We start from the raw sequence: 24,547 nt of genomic DNA on the forward strand, positions 1-24,547 counted from the left end.
AAATACATCAGAATATTCTTACAGCTGCTGTAAGCTCACATGTTGATGGAAGAGAGTTTTAAAACCTTTCTTTTTCCTGTAATCATATTTGCTTATCTGAAGGCCACAGGAACTCAGTCAATTAGTTTTAATTAGCTGTTAGTATAAAAAAGGAAATCTAATGTGTATGTATATATATATATATATATATATATATACACACATATATATACACACATATCTGTAAAAAGTTGCATAAATATATCTGTATTCTGACAGGTAGCCTATCAGACTGGCAACTACATGTTAGCCAGAGGAGCATTTTCACCCATGTGGGATTATTTTGTTTCAAATTCTTCTCCACTGCCCACCAATGCAGCTGTTATTTCTGCAAGAAGTACCTTGACTATATCTGGAAAGAGGTAACTGGTGAAATCAAAATTAAAATAATAGTTAATTATAGATGTGCATATTTTATTTTGAAGTGTGCCAGGGTGTGAAATTCTGTTCAGCCTTCTCATATGAAGAACATTCTACCAAAAAGGTGTGAAATGTGCTGTAAAGATACAGTGTTGTGTAATTAAAAGAGGGTTTTTGTTATTTATGGAAATGGTAGCATTTACACACCTAACTCTTTAAAACGGTTGTTTTATTACTCTAGACAATTGGGAAATATTTAAAAAGTGGCCATTCATACCATAAAATGAATTACCCTATGTGAAATATGTAATATTAACTGGGTTCTTGACTTTCAGTTCCAATAAAGGTTGTAGTAGTGCTCAGAAATGATACATAATTTTCTTGGAACACTACACAGAATGGGTAAATGCTTGCTAATTTTGTTTTGAGCTGATTATATAAATGTGCTGTACTTTAGGAGAGACATTTTAAAAAAGCCCAAAACTATTCTGTAAAAAATAGATATTTCAAATGTTTAGCCATAATATGGATTTGTTGTGATAGCAAAGCCAGGCTGGAAATACTGTGATTAAACTCACTGCAATCCTTTAGATAAAAATGCAAAAACAAATCAAAACTTAATTAATTTCTGGTTAGAAAAAAGAGACTTGTATGAAATAGTAGATATGAAATACAGCAGTTAGAAATAATTCTTTATAATGTTGGTCAGCTGCTTGTAATTTAATAATAAATTAACATCAACGTGTCTGATTGCAAATAATCCTCTTTTCTTGTGTTGAATTCTTCTAAGACTAATTCTTTCATTAGGAAAGCTTTGGCAGCCTGCTGAAGGTGATAAGTAGTCTTGTAGCTTCTGAGTTTCAGTTTTAGCAGGCTGCCTTAGTTCTGAAAGTCTAATAACAGAAAGCATCCTTGCTGCATGTGTGTTTAGCAGTTCTGTGAAACACTGATCTTAGTTTCAAGAAATAGATATTAGGGCAATTTTGTAGCAGTTTGGCCATAATACTTTCACTTCTACCTTGTAGACAGAATAACCAATAATCAGCTGTTGCGAGACATGTAATACATACCGAGAGTTTTTCTGTATTGTTTTGTTAAACTTGCCCAGGGTTTTCTCTGCTGTTTGAATGTGAGCTGATCAAGTAAGTTTGTATGTGCTTGAGTCATGTTACAAGTAATGCATCTATGTGTACTTGTTATATGGGGTTCAACCATATTTCTGGTATATATCTTCTGTGTTCATCGATGCCATCAGTGTGTCTGATACCTGCCATACAGTTTGTCATGAAAGTCTTGATATTACATGCTTTTGGGGGGTTTACAGACAGCCCACGGGCTGTTTGACTGAGACTGATAATCACTAGACATCCTATGTCATGGCTGTATTTATGTCTTAAATCTGTCTGTGGTCTAGGAATGATGCAGGAATGCCGTCTGGTGACTACGACTTTTTTATTCTTGTTTTTCATTACTTATTTTTTTACTAATAACTTTCTCCATTTTATTTTATTTTATTTTATTTTATTTTATTTTATTTTATTTTATTTTATTTTATTTTATTTTATTTTATTTTATTTTATTTTATTTTATTTTATTTTATTTTATTTTATTTGTTACTTTTAAGCACATACTGTTATAGAAGTAACATTTTGAATTAAGCTCCGTTCAAACAAGGAGCAAACTTTAAATAAAAAAATAAAAATAAAAATAAAATAAAAAAAAGGTCAGGAATTTTGCTTTTCTGCTATTTAAGTTAGGACACATTATATTATTATTTTATGATTTTTTACAACAGGAGAGAGTCTCAAAGTTACATTATGGGACCTGAAACAAGACAGTTTCAGTTTTACTCCTTGGTAGGTAGGAAATTAACTGGACTAGCTTGACAGCACAGGGAGCATAAAGAGACAGTAGAGGGAGCTGGAAGGAAAGGAAGACTCCTGTTTCCAGACAGAAATTCTGTTGATGTCTTGTCAATGTCAAGTATGGGAATGTGTCTATTTGTTTTCCCTTTTCGAGTTCCAGTCTCTTTTAGGAAGCGCGGTCAAGGAGAAGTAGAAATTTGAATCTTATACTTCAAAATGATAGAATTGTTGCTGTAATAAGTAACAGAACAACAGCAACAAAGAGGAAACAAAAAGCCCCAAAATAAAAAGGACAAATACATCCCTGCTTCTAGGGAAGAAGAAAACAGTCCAAAAGAAAAAAGGCAGAAGAAAAAAAATAGCATTTTGAGACTTGTGATACAGGCCTCAGTGATGAGAAGGAGTCTGTTATTAATATCAGAAGGTACTTTACAACTGCACCCATCATAGTCAGTACAGAAAATAACATAAATAAGACAGTTAAGTGAGCTGTGGCATCCCAGATTTCCAAAGGAAATTCAAACTGAGCTTCACTGTATCAGATGAACCTACTAAGGAAAAGATACCTTAGTATAGTAGAAGGAGGACAATTTGAAAAGGAACTTTATTCCTTTTATTTGTTTTTAAGATAGACATATGAAGCAATTTTTTTTCAGTTTTATGTGTAAGTCTCATTTCCAGCAGCAGCTACAGCAATCCATTTTGCCTATCATTCTACTATTAAAGATTGCATTTTTGTATAATGTAATTTCAGACCATCGCTATCTTGCTTTTACCATTCTTTTGCCTTTTTGTTTTGTAGGTTACGTTTCGAGGCTATATGTCAGACTTCTCCTATCACCTTGTATCTCTTTCTGAGGAATATATTTGTTATCTGTGACATTAATATCATGGAAAGAGCACTCTACTGTGATTCCATTTGTTGCAATGAGATACTTTATAAGGAACAAGTATGTGCAGCATAAAATAATATACTGTATTTTTTTTCCTTTTTGATCAGCATGATTTCATCATTCCCAAATAACACAATACACTGCATTAGTCTTAATTTGCAGAGTACTTCATTTTCTGTCACTTTACTTGTCCTCCTTTCTGAGATATTTTAGTTGCTCTTGGTTACTTTGTATCCTAGTGGAAAAATTCTGAGCAGTTACTTGCTCATTAATATCCTAATCCAAAGCCCACTGATTCCAACCGAGGAAGTGTTTTTTTTCTTAACTTCAGTGTTGCTAGACTGTGTTTAATGAAAGAGATATAACTGGCTGGTTTTGCCCACCAACCGCCTGCCAGGTTCTTTAATTTTTAGCATTCATTCAAAATCTATGTTTTCATTGTTATTGAACTTCCAACAGAGTTTCATGGTTCTAATATGCTAACCTACTTTTTGCTTATTTCAGGCTCTTTTATATTACAATGGCACGTTATGTTTCTCTCTCTCTCTCTATATATATATATTTTACTGCCTGTATTATTCTATTACTATTCCACTCTTTCTTTGCTAAGTGTTTACCTCTTATACATGTGAGTATTTCAGTTACTATAGCTTTAATGTGTCTGTTCACATGTACAACAACCATAGCAGACAGGTGTTGTTATCTTCCACTTACCTACTCAGAGATCTTAGCATGTAAAATTTCCACTCTGACTATTATGAAGCTTTCAAGGCATTATAAGCTACACAGATAAACTCAGTGGGCAAAATTGATTCAAGACAAGCAGTTTCTTTCAGAATAACCAATACAGCTCCTTTTGTTTATATACTTTTAACTAAAAATTCATTGGTGGAGGTCAGCCTCTTCTCCCAGGTAACAGTGACAGGGCAAGAGGGAATGGCATCAGGTTGCACCAGGAGAGGTTTGAGAGGAGAAATTTTTTCTTTGTAAGAGTGGTGATGCATTGGAACAGGTTGCCCATGGAGGTGGTGGAGTCACCATCTCTGGAAGTGCTTAATGAAAGGGGAGGTGTAGGACTTAGGGACATGATTTAGTGGACAGTATTGGTGGTAGGTGGGCAATTGAACTAGATCATCTTTGAGGCCTTTTCCAACCTTAGTAATTCTACAATTGTATCATTTTTAAACGTTTATTTTTCTTTCTGCTTACACTGCTTTTTAAATTGCAATAATCATAGAATCATAGAATGGTTTTGGTTGGAAGGGACCATTAAGATCTCTAGTTCCAACCCCCCTGCTATAGCCAGGGACACTTTCCACAAGACCAGTTTGCTCAGAGCCCCATCCAGCCTGGCCTTTAATGCTTCCAGGAGTGGGGCATCCACAACCTTGCTGGGCAACCTGTTCCACTGTCTCACCATCCTTACAGTAAAGAATTTCCTCCTAACATCTAGTGTAATATCTGTCTTCTTTCACTCTCTGAAATGATTTTAATCAGTGGTATTTATATTTAAATCACTATTTATTTATTTATTTATTTTCACCTACAGGTCAGTAGATTAGAAGAATGTGAAAGAATGACTGTGGCAATTGAACTTAGTAGTTTCTTGAATGATGCAAGTTATGCACTGCAGTCAGTCGTACAATGCTATGGTCTCCTTGCTCCACTTATTTATCACAAGATTTCTGCAGTGCCAGTAGTTCAGGTGAGAGCATTAAAGACCTTCTTGGACCCAATTCCTGTGATTCAATCTAAAGTGCACATGTTCAGTATGAGCTGCATAGGTTCTGCTCTGATATGCTTAAGTAAATGCTGAATATTGATCATATCTTTAGGACAATTCATTGGTATTTTTAAACTATAATGTGTTACAGCTTCTACTTGTATGCCATTTGCAAATAGCAATTTTAAGGAAAGAAAAGCAGCATTTTCTCCTTGAAAACAGAGTACCTGAATGCTCCTCTGCCATTTCTAAAGCACAAGGCATTTTTTTTTGAGATTCGGCATGGATACAGAAGGAACTTGCAACATTTTTATGGTCTTTTATTTTTAGAACATACTGAAAAGATTTTTCTTTCTTTTAAAATTCTGATCAGCTCAATGTATTTTTAAGCAGTCCTCTACTAGGAGTATGTCATCTCACTGAATTAAACATTCTTTGATTTCATGTTAATTAAATCAGCAAAAATATCCATCATGTATCTATAATTTAATATCTAAGATATTGTGTGAAGTTGTCATTTATATCAAAGGGCTGTGGATGGAATTTTGACACTATTAAATTCAATGGAAATTTTATTATTAGTTTTTGTAGAGCAAGCATTTCATCATAGCTGCTAGATCTTAAAGTATTTTTAAAGTTCACCACCAAATGAACACTGAACAGAGGTACAAACTTGAAATTGTGTTACGGAACTTCAAAACTATTTTTTAACCCTTGTATTTACAGATTCTCATTAAGTGCTTGGCTGTTCTTGAAGAAATTCCAGGTGCTATTTTGCAAAGGAGACAGGAAGGATGTTATGAGAGTATTCAGCATATGATAGCTTGTACTTCATTTTATACTGCAAAGGTATGGTACAAATTATTGCATTTCCAACTTTGTTTAAGATACAGCTCCTCCCATACAGGAAAAAAAATAAAAATAAAAAATCTGTGATATCTTCAGATATTTCAGTGTGATGTCTTAGAGAATTGGCACTATTAAATGGGATGGAAATATTTATTTTCACCTTCATATTAGTGCATTTTATATAATAATGACATTTAGAATTTTAAATAAAATAATGTTATTTCTTCACAAAATAAAAAGTAATTATTAGTCCTTGACATGAAATCTGTATTTTATGTGTTCATGTGAGTTTACATTTAAGGTCAATTATTTTCAGTAAGACACATAAATATATAAATTTAAAAAAATATTTACTGAAAAGAGGTCATAGTTTTAGTTTTAAGTTGGTTAACATACATGTCTTATTTCCTAATTAGATATGACTTTATGCTATTTGTTTCCATGTGTTGATGGCAACATAAACATGATGATTTTTAAATATAATATATATATATATATATCTGTAGATGACATTTATAATTCAGATAGTAAGTTTTGTAAGATTAGGAGAAACATGGTACTTGTAGGATATTTTAATCACAGCCATGTTAGACTCAAAGTACCTGCCATGTAAAAGTAAACATATGACCTGGAACAAGCTAGATTTCCTTTGTCTCTGAGTGCACCTCAGCAACAAGTTCATGCTGAAGCAGAGCTGTGGCTGCTGCTTTGAAGGATTCCATCACATGAGTCATTATTAGAGTGAGATCTCTGTACTCACCTTGAAAGATCAGATCTTTAAAGAATGTATGAAGTCCTAAAATCAATACTGTTTTCTTGATGTTAATTAATTGCTACATGGTTGTGAGAGCAGTGTCAGAGCACTGATTGGGCTGAGAAGCTAGGAGCTGAAAGCAGTACCATAGCCAGCAGGGCAGCGCCTTACCAGCCAAGCCCACTGCCCCAGTCAAGGAGAAGGGCAGGCCAGAGGTGGTGGTCAGGTTCAGCCTGGGGTACAGGTTATTGGGAAAGCTTGTGGTGGCAGGCAGGTCAAGTTGAGAAGTCTACAGGTCAGGATCACATCTCATGAAGGTAGTGGGGTCAGGCACAGCCCAGCATGTGGGTCTGCCATGATGGGAGCAATTTGAGGTTGAGTTGAGGAGTTAAGCCATGGGTCAGCTGTCCAGATTAGTGGATCCATGGCCAAGATAGGAATGACTTTTGAGTATGCTAGAGATTGGGACTCCAATAGTGTAGCTCAGGTAGGGAATGTACTCTCAGGTTTGAGCTGAAAGGAAGCTCCTATAGCCACGGGGAGAGGACTTTGAGAGGGGATTGAGCTGTCCACTCAATGTCACAGTATTGGAAGTACAGATTTATGGCATTAGGAAATGTAATTCTGTTGTACCTGAATCACTGTTGTGACATCACCGCTAAAGAAACTATTACTATGAAATATTTATACACTCATCTCCAAACTTAGTAGTAAAAGGTTGTTCACTGTAGGACACCTGACTTGTCAGCATTTAGGAGCTTACCAAATAGAGGACATGCTGTTCAAAAGTGAGCCCAAATTAAAAGAAAAATAGATAGTGTGCTTGATGTCATATGATGATTTTTTGGAGGTTATCAATGAGACATTCACAACAGATGGCTGAAATCTGAGGAAGCACTTGCTTGAAAAAGCATGTCTTTAAACATAGTTTGAATCGCCTTGTATCTCAGTTTGCAATAACTTTCATGCAGGAACATTCCTTATCTAGATGTATTTGGAGTTGAACTAACTGATGAACTCATTATTTTCTGTTTGATAGTGGATATGACATGTCCAGTGTCACTGGTTCTCTTTTGTGTCTTTAATCCTGAATGCCAATTCAAAATATCAAATAGATAAAGCTGAAGTGACTCAAGTAATTTCACCATGAGCAAGGCAAAGCTTGTTTCAGGATCAAAAAAAGTCTGACCCACAAGGCATCCAATAGCTCTCACTGCTTTAAGCAACTTTTCAGGATTTTCAGAGTTCCACTGTCTCTTGTTTCAGTGTATGTATGGTATTCTGGATAGGCTTTAGTTAATATGTTGAAAAAATATATATTATTTAAATGTCCTGATTTAGTGAAGACAGTATTCCATGACTGGTTAGGGTTATACCAGAGAAGATGCTTCTGCTAAGTCTCTTACTGTAAAATCTGTTCTCAACAAGTACAATATTTATATTCTTAAGTAAATCCCATCTATAAAACAGCTGAAATAACAATATGATCTGTACATGTTTCCTTGTGACTTTTTTATACATCTATTATCAGTCCCCCCCAAATTCTTGTTTTGTTATTTTTTTCTTTCTTTCTTTTTTTTTTTTTTTTTCCTACCAGGATCAACATATTTTACAAGACCAGCTACCATGATTCCTTCAGTATCAGATCTTTTTTTTTTCTTGGAATCTTAACATAGTGCTTGTTTGTTGTTGGATTCCCAAGTTAAATGATTATCTGCTGGCACTGCAGATGTTTTTCCTTAGAGACAGCTCTGAGAAAGAATAGGATGCAGAACAGCAAACAGAACAAGTTAATCGCAAAAGTTTCTAAGTAATCTCTTTTATAGTTTTCTGTTGAGTTTCATTCAGGCTGTGTACATTATTTTTTATTCCAAAGCCAAATATCTTAATTTGAAATTACAGTGCATATAGTAAAATTACTTGACCTTTAAAACTCTGAGGGAGATGAAAACACCTAAAAAACATAACCCATAATGTTCAGTTACAAACTTCATATTTTTCAAAATAAATTTCACCATTCTATTTTATTAAATAAGTTTTGCCAGTACGGTTGAGTTTTTCAAGTGTGCACTTGATACCAGAGAGGTAAATGAGGATAATGTAGTTACCTTTTATATTCTTTGATAGCAGTACTGCCTGAGAACAGGGAGAATGTCAAGCACTGCTATAGGTACTTATAGCTGAGTATTTTTATTCTTTGAGGAACAGTCTATGGGTAAGCAGAACACGCAGAACACATCGACAGATTATCTGTAATTCCAAGTATTTTACAGGTCTATAATTCTATTGTTTTCTTAAAGGAAACCTAAGTATTGAGTAATTGATGTCTATTTGTAATGTTCATATGTTTTGTAAACTGTATGTAGATAATAATTAAACATGTATTATGCAAAACAGAAGAACGTAACTGATTATTCCTTAATAGGTTCTACGTTCATGGAAAGAATATGAACTAGCAGTAGTTATTATTAACTATGGGAAAAAATGGTTGGGTTCCTCACAAACAACCACACCTGGCCTACCGGGAGCTACAGAAACTGAAGAAACACACAGAATTAAGGTAACTGCTCTGATATTCATTTTTCTTTTTTTTCTTTTCTCTCAATATGCTATTTTTTATTTTAAAGACCATATGTATTAACTTTCTGTTCATATTGTGTGGAATAGGAGTTTAGATGTAGAGTATGAGTTCCCAACAATATAGACTACTGAGAAGCTTCTTTTTGTAGCCATCTGTTAGGACCAGTTGCAGACTACAGTAGGTACAGGGTCTCATTTAGTTAAACTGGAGAGGAATTAGCAATAATACTGTTCAGAGCCATATGACCCGATATCAGTACCAGCATCCTTAACTGATCTGCACATAGTGTTTCTGCCAAAAAAGAAATGCTTTTCTGGGCAGGAAGAAAATCCATAGGGCAGGAAAATCAAAAGTGTCACAAACAGTGTAGAAACAGCTTCTCATTTTGCGTAGCAGCTCCTTGAGACTGAATCTTTTAGAATAGTAACTTGGGAATGTGTAGAATAAAAATAAAATCTAAATGAAGGAAAAACTTTCAACGTCAAAGACCTCTATACATCAATTATGAAGAGATGGACTAGGTTGCAAGGTTTCCTACAGCTTGGGATAAAGTGCTTATTCTGTATAGTTCCCTGATAGATTTTACTAGTAAGGAGATTTGAAAAAGAAAAGATATAAGAAAGTAGGAATAATGAAGCAGGAGGAAAAGAAGCACTAAAAGCATTAAAAGAGGTGAGTTGAGGAGAGGAGCAGCAAGTCAATCAGTTTACAGAGACGGATTTCTGGAAAAAAATATATTCTAGGACACTGGTAGGATCCATCCAGGACAATTTTCCTCCAGTATTTATTGCCGAATTTGTGCTGGTTGCACTCAAATTCATATTAAAAAAAAAGAAGAAAAAAAAAAGGAAAAGAGAAATCTAAGTTCAAAGGAATATTATAATACCTTGTGATAAATAGAGCCAACTAAAAATTATATTTTCATTAAAATGAAAATAAGATCCTTTTTTCTTGAGGAAGATTTTCATATCTCTAGAAAATAAATAATCTACAGAAGAGTATTATTTTTTCTGGAAAACAACGTATCTTGTCTAAAAGTCTGTCCAAATACATTGTTGTAGTAGCTTGTAGCATGTGAGAGTTTGCAAAATTTTTCTGTGTCAGAGCACATCCAGTGACTCCTTTGGGAAACAATTAAGAATAAATCATGGCCAAGATTTTGGAGCCGTACCGAAAATGGTATGAACCTCAATTTTAACTCAATTGAAAAAGAGGACAATAGTTGTTAAATCACCAGAATTAGAAGATTTGGAATTGAATCCAAGTTCCACTGTCGATGTGCTCTTTTTAGTTAGGTAAAATCTAATTTATTTAAAAGCTATTCATTATTCGATGTTTCAGAACATTTCTGCAAAGACATCCCATTTAGCTGCAATGGAAAAAGCGACAGAAAATCTAAGTGCTCTTGAATCAAATCTCCTGAGACTGACACAACCAGGTGGGTGCACTTTGTCATCCACCTTCTCTGTGTATACATGCTTAAGTCTTAGAGGAGAAAGCGCTCTGTAACAAACAGGATAAAAACCATGATGCAAAACTGTTCCTCTGTGTGCTGACCCTTCTGTTTTTGCTACTGACACTGATGTCTGCATTCCTGTAGGACAAGTCACAGGATGAATGAATTCTGTAAGTTAACTGAAAATTACATTGATTGTTTGACAAAATGATCTTCCATTCTTACTTAATAGAAAGTTAAACTAATGGGTTTATCAGTTAGAGAGGAACGAGTTTTCATTAACTGACAAATACTTGACTGCTGAAGTCTGCTCTGTTGCTAAAACAGGATAATTTTATACCAATCAATACAAGAACCTTCTGGTGAGACTATGCATAACAAATAACAAAGCTTACAGCCATCATTACAAATATGTATAGGTGATTTAGAAAAAAAGAGCATGCTTGTAGGGCATGCTGTTGAAAAGAAATATTGGCAAAAGCCTTCTGTAGGATATCCTTAAAGTGAATCAATACTTACTATTTCATTGATGTTGGCCTAAGAGAAAAATGAAAAAGAGCTGCATATGCATCTTTGGTAGAAAATGGAGGAAAACAAAATGTTTCACACACATTGCAATTTTACATTGTGAAATTTCAGATGTGTTTTCCTATTTAAAATTTTTTGGGAATTACTTTACTTTGTTAAAATGCTTGTTTGAAATAACATCTTGAAATAACTTATCAAACAGGAGATAACACCAACATAGGTTGTGGCTTGACCTAACAATGATAACTAAAAATCTACTTATCTTCTTGTCCAATGTATTTGATTTCACACTATTTGCATGCAATAGACTGTTGCCACTGGAGGATGCAATTCTTGATCCACTATCTCAAATGGTTGTTCCAGAGTTCATTTTTAAACTCACTTTTTTCAGGGACTAGCTGCATTCATCTTTTTCAACCACAGAACTTGCAGGCTTTTACATAAGTCTGCCAGTCACTAATAGCTTCATGTGTTAAGTTCATGATATACATCTTTAAAAGTAATGTCTGGATATTTCCTTACTGCACAAGTGGTCTCCTCCATAGATGATATATATGGACCTTTGTAAGACATGTGGTGAACTCCAGACATTTACTCATGAGTATAATAGCTGGAAGTTCATCAGTTACATCTGTAAGCTCTCAATGCCCAAGCAGCACAAATGCTTATGTGTTCTGAATTTCTCTCAGAAAGACAGTGAGAGATTTAAAAGCCAAATAAGGATTTTGATAGTTTTCATTTATGATTCCAAGTGCAATTTCTACTGAACACTGTCACTACTTGTCATAATGGATTTTATTTGTTTATTCATGTAGCTCGTGGGTCAAAGCTTGCAGGACAGGAAGATCCTTTCTTCCTCTACCCTATAATTTCATGTTGGACATCAAACAATGCTTATCGAGAAGGTAGGATAATTGGCATCTATTTCAGTTGTAAAGGGTTGCTTTCTTTATATAGTTTCCAAGAAAACAATCTTTTTACTGCTTGGAATAAACTCTTAGAAACCTTTTCATCTTTTTATTTTCATATATTTAGAATCGATTAAAACATAGCTTAAAAAATCTTTAATACTGTCACATTTGGAAATATGAGGAATACTTAAATACTAAATACTAAGAAACTAAAATACTTAAATATTTATATGTTTATATTTAATACAGAAAATACTAAATTTTAAATAATTTGAATAGTATTTATTTTCTGATCGACCTGAAAATGAGCTCATTTTTTAAGCTTGTGCCAAGTTTTCCTTTTTCTTTTCTTTTCTTTTTTTTGTTTTTTGTTTTTTTCTTTTTTCTTTTTTTGGTTACTATGGAATGATCTTTTAAAACTGATATACCTCATTTCCACATTGATTTTCACTGCTGAAGGAGGAATTCTCAAAAGGTGCATACCCTTGTGGTTTTCAAATAGTATTTAAGTTTCTGGTATATGGCTTTTGCCAATACAATTTTTTTTAAATTCTGTAATGTTTGTACACTGATGTGGCTGTCGCTGAAGAGAACAGTCTTTGTGAATAGCATGCTTTTACTTTGCTTGTCCTTGCTTTATTGTGGTGCTTTTTTTTTTTTTTTTTTTTTTTTCTTGCATTTTCAGGCAAGTATACACTTGGACATATTTAATATTATTAATTTATGCTTTTGTAGTATGCACTGTGTAACACGAAAATAGTTCCAAAACTAATTTATCAGTCCCTAGAATTCTTGTCATTCTAGATGTTTAAATGTGTAAATACAGTGAAATTGTGATTCTGGATACCCAGCCACTAAAATAAGTATCTAACAATGGCTGTGTATCATGTCTTATCTAACTTCAGTATTAGTTCGCATTTTCATCATCAGTCTTCAACATAATATAAAAGTGTGCTGTGAGAGATAAATAGCTATAATTAAAGCTGAATTCAGAAACCTACTATATGATATCTGAAAAAAAAAAAAAGTGTTCTTTATTATTGTATTGCAGTGATGAAATTCAGAAAACAATCGCGTTTTCTTGAGTTCTTTATTCAAGTTTTGCACAAAATCCTGAATGAAGAGAAATTTCACAATGTTCTGGAATGGGCAGAAAATGTACAAACAGACTTGAAAAGGTAGGTCTCTGTTATAGTTAAATTATTACTTAGTTTCATCCATGTCACAGTAACAATAAAATGTGAATTGTATGTAGGTCACTCTTTCCATGGAAATGATTATAGATACAAACAGCAGAATAATACTATTTGATAGGAAAAATTCTCGGCTACTGAACACTCTTTTTCATCATAACCACCACTATTAGCTATGCATTTTCACCAGCAATGAACAAGAGCTTCCATGCTACGCTCATAACAATCTAGTGGAGGTGACCCACTGTTTAACAACTACTACGATGGCATCGTTTCTGCAAAAATGTTGCCCATTCAATACAACTTTCTGTGTGCTTACATCCAGTATTTGCTTTATAAACATTCAGCAAACGTCAAGGAATATCAGTGGGTGCCACTTTTTCTGCATGGATGAATCCAGTGGCACAGCTTTTCTTCATACACACTTCCATATCAGACACCACTCTGTCACACTGGCTCTCTGCTGCCATCTGTTGCACAGCAACGAAATTTCATGGAATTTTGGTGGGAAGGTTAAATCTCTGTGGCCATACCACCAGCGCCTACCTCTGACACTGCAGGCCAAAGTAATACATTATGGGTTGTTACTTCTGGAGCAGCCCTCATATGTTGTAGGGAACAGAAATTTCTATTACAAAAAAAACCAAAAGAATTGAAGCGGAGAGCCACAAAGATGGTGAAGGGCCTGGAGCATCTCCCCTATGAAGAAAGGCTAAGCGAACTGGGTCTGTTTAGCCTTGAGAAAAGATGACTGAGAGGGGATCTAATCCAGGTTTATAAATACCTGAGGTGTGGGGGGCATAGTGGTGAGGCCAATCTCTTTTCAGTAGTACGTGGAGACAGGACATGGGGAAATGGACATAAGCTGGAACATAGGAAGTTCCACACGAATGTGCACAAGAACTTCTTTACAGTGTGAGTGATGGAGAACTGGAACAGGCTTCCCAGGGGAGTTGTGGAGTCTCCTTCTCTGGAGATATTCAAGTCCTGCTTGGACGCCTACCTCTGTGACCTGGTGTAGGGAAACTGCTTTGGCAGGGGGGTTGGACTCCATGATCTCCAGAGGTCCCTTCCAACCCCTACAATTCAGTGATACTGTGATTCTGTGAAGGATTGCTTATAAGGGATTTCTCATCAGCCTTCCATAGCTACATGTTAGGAAAGTGAGATAGTTATTAACTATCAGTTCAGATTTGTATAATGAATTTTGATGGTGAGCACTCTCTGAATAAGAAGAAAGAAAAGCTGATGAATTCACAAATTCTAGTGAAATATGAATTACATATGCCTTATGTGTTCCCAAATATAAACCTTTAAATATCAAAGGAGTTTAACATGATGATGATAATTTTATCATTATTATTTGTCAGGAGGAACAACCACTTTCTTGGCATCAGTGAAACACCAGGACAAAAATCAGTTTCTCCCAGAGAGCCTGAGGGCACCAAGAAGAACACTGTAGGAGTTAAGGAGTCCCAGAAGGTGAGTTTTACTTCTGAAGAGTCATGTTAGTCTTTACTAGTCAGCAATGCCAAGAACAAATATATTTTTTAAAAGCTATCTTATAAAAACTACAGATGGAGACATGCATAACTGCTAAAATTTGAGATACAGACTCTATCCCTCAGTAAACCTCTGCACAGGAAGAAAAGTTCACATTGGATTTCTCTGAAAGACCAACTGTTGTGAGGCATTTCAGTCAGAGCATTGAATTCCAAAATCAATGAAAGCTTTAATCTTCCCATTTTAGAAAAACAATATGAAATGACTTGGGTACCATCACATTAAGAAAGAGAGATCAGTTCTGGCTTTTCTTTTTGGTGCAGTATGTTGCACACTTTATGAGTGATTGCTCATTATTAGCTCCCTCTGCCATTAAATGTCTATTCAATGGCATTTTGTTTAAAATTCTTTTAAAATACATTTTTTACTTTTATTCCAAGGTAAGACAAATCCTAATGGGTTTGTATTATTTTTGAGGAAGAGATTTTTCCTTCATAACCCTCTAGATATGCTGTAATGCTGCTAGCATCTCAGATGGATGAGGGTAAGGCTTCTGTGTGTTTTTTTGCATTGCAGATTTTTACTATTTCCTATTTATAGTATTAAAAAAAAAAAAAGCACATTATGTTTGAGATACAAAACAAAAGAAAATTTGGAGACCTGTCTGGATCTTAGTGTCAGTATTTGAAACATCCCTTAGAGAAAAACTGTAGAGTTTTCAGGGATATTAAGTATTCTTTTTCCTGCCACATTTTTGAAAAACAATTTGAGAATTTACTGTTCTGTCGTGTTACTGCATAAGCCAGACTGCTGTATAGCTCAAGTAATTAATAATATAGGTATGAATAAATATTTGAGTTATTAAAGATTGTTATGGAATATTTTTTTCAAAGAGTACGAAGACTCCACCTTTAAAGAAGCAGGAAGCATCAACTCCGAAGAAGCAAAGAAAAGAAACCCCGAGTCCCACTAGAAAAAAGCAGGCTCTTAGACAGTATCTTGAGAAACATCCAAACATAATGAAATCTCCAGAAGAACAAAGGTAAATGAATACAGACTGTCAGGTTAATTTACAGGAAAAAAAACCCAACAACAACAAAAAAACCCAAAAACTAATAAACCCACAACAAGGCTGAAAACAAGCAGAAAAATGTTTTGGAATGTTAAAGAGATCTGTTTATTGTTTATCAAAAAGAAAAAAAAAAAATTGAGCTGTGATTTCACTACAGCATCATTATTCATCTCCATAAAGAGAAAATACTGGGTCACGAAGAATTATTTGGTCTGGCAGAGAAACAACTGAAAAAATCTGTGGCTGTAAATTGAATCCAAGCATCCACATTTGAAATGGAATGCTTTCTTCAAATTAAGGATGGTTAGCTACTAAAACAAAGCAATAAAAAGAATGATCCAAATTTACAGTAAAATAGTTGATCCTCCATCTCCTGAGCAGACTGTGTGAAGCAGACACTACATTTTGTATAATAATCTCTTTGAATGATTGAACTACAAGTAACTGCAGTCATAGAGCTAAACTTACTTTTAAGTACTAAAACAAATACCTTACTGAAGTTGGTAGGATGTAGGATTTACTGTGTGTTAAGCACACTTAAGATGAAAAGCAGAATTGATTTTCTTGACTGAAGCAAAAATCATTTTGCAAGAAATGCAACTTCTTAGTTAAATACAGGTCTGTGGATATGTAATGGGATATGTCTGTGTATCTTTATCATGCTTTGGAATTCCAGATCTTTGAGACAACCCAGTTTCATTTTTTTGCTACTGCTTTTTTAAAAATTATTTTAGGAAACATATGGAAGAATTAGAGAAAATGGCTCATAAAACCTTAGTGGTATTGCTGAAACCAGTTGTGAGTAATTACTTAAACCGAAAGAAGTTCCATCAAATATGTCTTGAAGAGATGCCCTGGAGATCCCAGATGAATATTTATCTGGCGATTGCACACTACAACTTATTTACAAAGAAACTAGAAGAACAGTATAACATTGGAATTTGTGGTTCACATCACCAGGACAGGTATGTCTTACTGAGTTATCAATGTTTGCTATTAATGTTGATTATTGTATTATTGCCATTAATGCAAATAGATATGAATAACAGTATCATCAGTCAGCTTGCCTTATGCACAAATTGTCTTCCACATACAAATGAAGTTACAGTTTAATAGATTTTGACTTCAATTATATTGCAGGTGGCATGAACATTTCTGACTGCTTACTGGACTGGTCAGGTTTAATGTCTTCTGAAAGCTTTGGAATGTACTATACTGCAGTGTTTTTTGGTTGTTTGCACCTTTCACCTATTTTTTCATCTAGTTGCTAAAGGAGCTAAAAAACAATGAAAACTCACTTTTGAGAAACTGAATTTTGTGCATGTTTATATAAAAATTCTTTGGTATTTGTCGTGGGTTAACCTAAAATCTACCTGCACCCATGACAGGGGAATAGACGGTCTGCAGGGCTGCTATCCCAAAAGGAAAAGGGAAAAAGGGAAAAGGAAAATAAATACAGCGGCAACAATCTAAGGAGGCACACTTATTTACTAAATACTATATCGGAATACAGAATAACACAATATAATACAATATAATTGGAATTAAGGCTAACGAATCAAGTAAAATAGGAGAGAGTGAGTCCCGAAACCGAGAGGCCTACTGTAACTCTAGGTGAAAACAGCTGGAACTCTCCCACACGGCTCCCTTCCTGGCTGGCAGGATCCAAGAGAGCGAGTCCAGCACTGAAGTGAGATTATATAGAGTCCTTGTCATATGACTGACCGTGATGTTCTCTGGGACATTCAGTCTTCTTCTGTGAGCAGCACATTTGTCAAAATTATCCATGCTTTATCATGATGTTATGATGTGGAATACTGATAGCAAAATTACAAAGTTGCAAAACCATGACAGTATTATTATTTATTTCTCTTTTCTTCCATTGTGCAGTTACAATATTCTAGATCCTGAAATATTCTCATTAAATAATTCTGGAACTGTAGTGGTGAGAGAAGATGTGGAGAATGACAGAAGAACATCAAAGCTTCTTCCTCTTGAGAAGTCACCATCAGAGATGACCAAAAAACGAAAATGTAAGAACTGTTAATGGATGCATGATGGTAAAGAATAAAATAATGAAACAATTCTACACATATTGCAGATTTTTTCAAAAAGCCCTTTCTTTCTAACTTCTTTTAAGACTATGGTTTCAGATTCTTGTGAGCTTGACAGATGGTGATTTCTTCCTTAAATTTGGTAACTTCTAGGATTAGTTGTGTTTTGGCTTTGAGGCTGAAAACTAGTTGGAACATATTATTGTGCTTTCTGCTTCTTCCTCCTCTTAAGTAAAAAGCATCTTATATTTTAAATATCATAACCTTATAAATATGATAACCCCAACTTTGGCATTTCCTGACGCATAAGTATTTAGCTGGCACAAAAATCCTAGCTGTCTGATAATGTTTTCTTTCTTATGTTTTTGAGAACTTGAATACACTATTAACCAGTGAAGTTTCTGTCTTCAGATATGGATAGATCTTCTGAGCGCAGCACTAAACTGGGGGCAAGAGATACTCCTCAAACTCGAATGACAAATGATATGGAAGTATCCTTCTCACTTTCTCCCAAAGAACGCAAGCAGGTTCCATCAAATACCATTTTATTGGACCATTTTACAAAAATCTTTCTACATTTAAGAAGAGCAGCGGTAAGATAAATTTTCTTGATAAAAATTGTATGTTCTACTAAACACTGCATTACAAAACTTACTACTTTTTACATGTAAAAAAATCCTAAGTCACTTCAAAAAACATTTTTCGAGGGGGTAAAAGCAATGATTCCTCATCTTCTGCAAGATGTCTAAGTATACTGTATCAAAGGTCAGAGGTATTACCTATTGTAATGTGTCCCAATCAAATATATAATAATGTGTATGTGTTTTTTAAAATGCATTTAGACTTTGCAACTTTCCCTTTCATGCTTGTTAAATCTCAAACAGTTGTGGACTTACTTTTCCATTTATAGGTCAGAGCAGATACCTTGCTAGTATAAAAAGAAATGAAAAGTAGCCTGACTAGTTTTTCCATAAACCTTCCTAAAATACAGTAATTTTTAGGTGATGTGATTTAATTTGTTTTCTTTTTCTCGCACCAGAAGCAACAATTAAATGCTGTTATTAGTTAGTGCTTCCATGAAAAAAATCCCAAATTAAGTTTTTGCAATTCTTTATATAAAATGAAATTCTGAGGAAGAATCTGTTACTGAGGATGATTTGTTGAATGTAATTTTGAAAGACTAATCCTGCCTAGAATCTGCCATGAAAAAAGGAGGCTTTTCATTTCTGTATTTCTGAAGTATAATTTTGAATGATATGCATAGGTTCTTGCTCACCGTGGAGGCCACTGGACATTGCTTCAGAATGCATGCAGAGAACTGTGGAACTACACTCAAGAATCACAGTCAATTGCTAACCATTCCTATTCCCACAAGGATGCATTTCCCATTACCAGGGAGTTTCTTAGGAACACAATTTGGTTGCCATTTTATTTGGCATCGGACATGATTATTGATATGATAACTGAACTACAAGCAAGCAATTCTCTTAAGGTAAAAATATGAAGACAATGTACCCTTTATTATCATGCCTTCTGTAGAGACAGTTTTTTCACTCTTTTTTTATATTCTCATATCTCCAAGTTATTTTCTGTTAAATGTTTTTAGACAAGCACAATATTTTCTGATATTTATAATCTGATTTCTCCTAAAAACAGTTTTGACAGTACCAGGTGGAATTATTATTATTATTATTATTTTTTGCTATAGACTGTGGAGCCTGAAGGAGATTTCTGCATTCCCAGTTGCTTAGGAGGTACAACTAGTGAGAATGGCGGTTCGAATCTCCATCCACAGTCTCCCCTGGATGATGTGAATGTGGTTGACTTGAAATGGATATGTAATCTGATTCTTAAAACATTAGAATTTTTGTATCAAATGAAGAAATGGGAAGCACTGGTACACATAGCTCTACAGTTTAATGTATTTACACAGTAAGTAACACCAACTCTGACAAAAACTAAAAAGCATCATTATACATTTAGACATACTATTATTTTGATTAATTACTATGCTTTACTTTTTCTTTCAGTGAGAGATATACAGAACAAGTGAGTCCATTGCTGGTGTACGCTCAGAGGCAACTACTGGAAAGGATAGAGCAATTCAGCGGCCCAGACAGCCATGAATCTCATTTCACAAAGTATCTAACCAATAACGTAAATAAGGTGAACCACAGATTTCTTTTTTGGGTACTAACTGTTAATGCCAACTAAACATAGAAAAGTATGTTTGCTGATTAGATTAATGTGGTTTTCCATAACGTTCACAAATAGAAAATTAAAATAAGAACTTAATGAACATTACTGACTGAAGTGCATGAGACGGCTTTCATGATAGGATTCCCACAACAGCAGAGGTCTGGACTTGCTGACCCAGAGAACATTTCTTCCATGCATTATGTTCTCTTTCCATATTATGAGTCTAAATCTAATTTCATGTTAGTCCTTGATGCTGCTCTTTTAACTGGAAAAAATTTATTTAGATATTGAGTAATCTTTATGATTAATTAAAATTAAATACAAAGAAATTCTTTCTTTCCACATTGGAATGCTGCTTTTAAATTAATCACGTGAAGTTATCCCAAGCATTGACAACACCAAGAAAAAAACACGCAATACTTTATTAAAACAAACAAACAAACAAACAAACAAAAAACCCAGATGCTCAGCAAGTTCCTTTCATTAGAAGACATGGCTTTCTATGTTTACTAAACTGATATCCCTGCTTCCATTTTTTTGTGTAACTATCTACTGAAAATAAGGGTTTTTCTTAAACTTTATTTTTAATAACTGGCATGATTTATATTTTTTATATATTTCTATTAACTAACATAAACACAGGACACGAAGGAAAAGGAGAAAGTGGAGGTGGAAATTCAGCTAGGCATAGTTCTGAATTTGTTTTCGGTTCAGGATCCACTGCCTTGTCTAGAGACAATTTCTGCATAATACCTGCAAGACATTCAGAAGGCACTCAGGGCTTATAAAGGGAGCTGAGGATATTCTATGATTCTCTGATCATACATCACTGTGAACTGAGCATTGTGGAAAAGCAATCATAGTTATGAAAAGATCTTAATTTACAGAATAAAGGCTAATGTTCTTTAAGAGTAAATAAGAAGTGCTCAAAAAAGACAGCATCGAATTAGAGATTAAGAGAGTATGGCTACATTTTGCAGTGCTATTCAGGGAGACTGAAACTAGCTCTGAATTGATTTGTTCTTTCCTGAAGTGATGTTACTACATGCACACAACTAAATGCTACATTACTCCTGTATAGAAGCTAAGTACACTTTTATGAAAGTTTGCCTTTCTCACAGGGTTAGACTCCTGTTATTTCCCTAGAGTTGATTTGGGTATCCGTCGTCAGGATGACAATGTGCTTTGCAGGCAGGGTGCTCTTCAGGCATACATACACTTCTACGTTATTTGCAAACATACATTTGTCCGGATTAAGAAAGATAGAATGTCTGCTGAATTTCAATAGCTTGCTTATGATTATTGCAAACACAATGAAATTCAAGTTTAGTTCATTAACATGAATTGCTTATATTTTCCGAATCCGACCCCTAAAGATAAAAAAATTTTTGACATGAAATTTCACACTTACGTGATATCTCTACTATTTAAATATTGTGAGTGCTGTACCTCATATTAATCTGGATACTAGTAATGCGTCGTTACTGTTTTCGTAAGTTAGTCCTCTTCAATTCTGTGATATAGGACTGCTTAGATGTTTAACTATAAACATGAAACTTTTTTTTTTTTTTTTTTTTTTTTTTTCTCTAAGTATTGTTCAATGATTATGAAATAAAACTTGTTTTTTAGATGAGCTGCAGAGACTACATAGGGCAGAATCTACAGCTACCTGTTGCCCATTCTGCTAGTATACTGATCTTTTCTGGCTGCTTTTTCGATCCTGAGATGAAAAATGACTATGCAGGTAAGAGCACCTTTCAGTGTCTTGAGTTATGTTTTTTCCCCAAACCTTTTTCTTATTTTAATCCTTCTGGATATTGTGTTTTTATTTTCCTTCTTACTGTTTGCCTTACATTGTTCCAATAATAGGTTTCTTTGAATTAGTTTAGTCTTTAAATTATTATTGTTGATATTTTGATTGGATAATAATGCTGTGAAGACCTTTCCAAACACATTCAGACTGCATCTGAAAGCAGAGAAGAGTATTTGTTGTCCAGCTGAAAGATGGCCACAGGATGCTGAGTAAGCTTGGTGGTCTTTGCTCAGTTTTCTGAGCATGTTGTTGAATGCCAAGCACCATACCCAGGAGTTAACACGAACTCTCACTGTTATTGGTAGAACCAGTACAAAAATTGAGATAAAGTATGAAATGACAGAGCGCCTTTTTTACATGTAAAGATGTTATTTCCACTCAGGATTAAAATGTTTTAATTACTGATTTGTAAGTTTGTAAAACATAGTTCCTCATACTTCAGAGACATCAGGACATTGCACAGAAAACTTTGCATGCATTTCAGTGGAGGAAAGTCATTAAATGGTACATAATGCTGCAGAGTAGATAACATTATGCAAGCAGTGGAGAGAGCATGTCAGCTGACAGGTTTGGTATGTAGAAGCTACAGGAATTGTAGTAAGTAGGACCAGTGGTTGTAAATAAATATTTGTTCCCGTACTAAAGACATCTGAACCCAAAGAAGAGATATCAGCTGATTCATGCTCAAGACAGATGGAATTCATGGAATGTAGGTGTCATGTAACAGTAAAAACTTAATGATGAAAAAGACACAAATGCTCAGAAGTGCTGTTCCTGATTGTTAGTATTTTGCTTTAATTCATAATCCAACAGGAAGCAAAATAGTTTCGGTGTTAGTTTATGGAATACAAGTGCATGTACAGGTTGCTCTCCTAAAATATATGTGTTTTTATATAGCAAAATTATTCCCCATAATTGTTAATTTCTTTTAGATGGCAGCGAAGCTAAACCCACAGTTTATGTGCCTCTTGATGTAAACGACACACTGAAATGTTTTAGAGAAACTCTACAAAAATCTAAACATCACAGCAGAGCATTGAGACACAGCAGAAAACTGCTTTCACTTTTTCTTGCATCCACACAAGGTGAGTACTTCATTGAAGTGTTTCTTACTCAGCAATAAGTGTGTTTACAGTTAAAATATTACAGAGCAGAAGACAGTTCTTTAGAAGATGAGTTATAATCATTACTGAGAGTCAGAACTAAGATAATATTATGCATGAAATTCTTTAAATGCAGGTTTTAAGCTGGATTTCACGTGATTTGTGCCTCTTAGTTGGATGATAAAAATTTTTCTTGTACAAATATGTAACTTGTATTTCCATTGTCAAACTTCCATCACAGGAACTGACTGGCAGCTCTTATCAAGCTTATTTTCTCTTCATCGCCCTGCATTTTCATTTTGATGTGCTCCCCAAGCAGTTATGACCAATGAGCCTGATTAGAAGACACTGACAGAATCAGAACATAGGAAACTAGATTAAAAGAGGGCACGAAAGAATCGTATATTTCTTTGAATGATGCAACATGGAAATATTTTTGGTGTTAGAAATAGAACAATACTTTACTGAACTGTTCATATAAATTGCTTTTCTGATCTAGAAAATGTTGGAAGAGCAATCATCTCTCCAAATAGAAGACTGGAGTTTAATGTGGGAGCCGAATTGGCATTTCTACCAACACCAAGTGACCCTTGTCAAGAAAAATTTAATTTCTCCAGTAGCATTGAGAGTAAACCAATACCACAGTCACAGTTTTCATTAATTGTCTCTTCCTATGAAGAAACAATTGGTAATTGCTTTTTATAAATTTCTGTTTACAGCTAACACCACCTTTCTATCTATTTGGGCTAACTATCTGTTTATTCCAGTGTTATTTTCCTCTATCAGACAGCTATAACTGTGTGGAAAATGGTCTCCAGAAATACAAAAGCTTCTCTCTTAATTCTGAAAATGTATATTAGCTCCAAAACAAAGCATTCATTGGTCGTCACCGCTACAGTATCTTTTCTTATGGAAAAGTAATACTTCTGTGGTGTCATGGTGATTGATCTCAAATTAAAAGTCTGTCAAGTTCAAGGAAGCCATTTCAGTTTCATGATACATACATACATACATACATATATATATTTACATCTGAATATGAGAACATGATTTAGTGGAGGGTTTTAGTTAGGGTAGTATGGTTAGGTTGTGGTTTGATTCAATAATCTTTAACGTCTTTTCCAACCTGAGCAGTTCTATGATTCTGTTCTAACCTGTTTGTGTGTATATTACTTTCTAATAAGACGTTACTCATATATTTACATCTCAGCTTGAGAACGTTTTCTCAGTCTAAGAAAAGAAAAATACAACAGCTTAGGTAAACAGATGTGTGTAAATATGTAGTAATCTAGCTTTTAGATTTAGTAGAAATAATAAATTATACATTTAAAGACAAAATGTACAAGCTTAGTAAATCTTTAAAACATTCTTGCAATGAATTACATGCTAATGCATGTCTGCTTTTTACGCAAAATTTGTTCAAGATCCTGTAAATGACTTAATGTTGTGGTATTTTTTTCTACTTCATTATATAATAAATAACAGAAATCCTTAAAGTAAACAACCAGAGAGACCTCAAAGTTCAGGCTCTACATGAACTTGGAAATCTTCACTTTTATGCTGGAAACAAAAGGTAGGTAATTCTTGGATTAAAAAAGAGCATAGATTCTTTTTTTTTTTTTTTTTTAAATTGTGATTCTTACTCACACGA

The 24,547-nt window shown here is 34.3% G+C and overlaps 1 protein-coding gene across 1 annotated transcript in view; it reads left to right on the forward strand.

Moving 5' to 3' along the window:
- The window catches only part of CFAP54 (cilia and flagella associated protein 54), a 102,336-nt gene that overhangs the window by 38,970 nt on the left and 38,819 nt on the right, over positions 1-24,547 (forward strand). The window contains exons 24-43 of the mRNA XM_072348191.1: positions 259-401; positions 3,067-3,214; positions 4,707-4,862; positions 5,607-5,729; positions 8,909-9,043; positions 10,406-10,502; positions 11,864-11,953; positions 13,011-13,137; positions 14,523-14,634; positions 15,549-15,697; positions 16,462-16,692; positions 17,618-17,760; positions 18,193-18,374; positions 19,046-19,273; positions 19,490-19,713; positions 19,812-19,947; positions 21,610-21,724; positions 22,726-22,878; positions 23,396-23,584; positions 24,382-24,469. Of these exons, the coding sequence (XP_072204292.1) occupies positions 259-401; positions 3,067-3,214; positions 4,707-4,862; positions 5,607-5,729; positions 8,909-9,043; positions 10,406-10,502; positions 11,864-11,953; positions 13,011-13,137; positions 14,523-14,634; positions 15,549-15,697; positions 16,462-16,692; positions 17,618-17,760; positions 18,193-18,374; positions 19,046-19,273; positions 19,490-19,713; positions 19,812-19,947; positions 21,610-21,724; positions 22,726-22,878; positions 23,396-23,584; positions 24,382-24,469 (2,969 nt within the window). The remainder of the gene's footprint in view (positions 1-258; positions 402-3,066; positions 3,215-4,706; positions 4,863-5,606; positions 5,730-8,908; positions 9,044-10,405; positions 10,503-11,863; positions 11,954-13,010; positions 13,138-14,522; positions 14,635-15,548; positions 15,698-16,461; positions 16,693-17,617; positions 17,761-18,192; positions 18,375-19,045; positions 19,274-19,489; positions 19,714-19,811; positions 19,948-21,609; positions 21,725-22,725; positions 22,879-23,395; positions 23,585-24,381; positions 24,470-24,547) is intronic.

Source organism: Excalfactoria chinensis, chromosome 1 (genome assembly GCF_039878825.1).
Source record: "Excalfactoria chinensis isolate bCotChi1 chromosome 1, bCotChi1.hap2, whole genome shotgun sequence".
Taxonomy (NCBI): Eukaryota; Metazoa; Chordata; class Aves; order Galliformes; family Phasianidae; genus Excalfactoria; species Excalfactoria chinensis.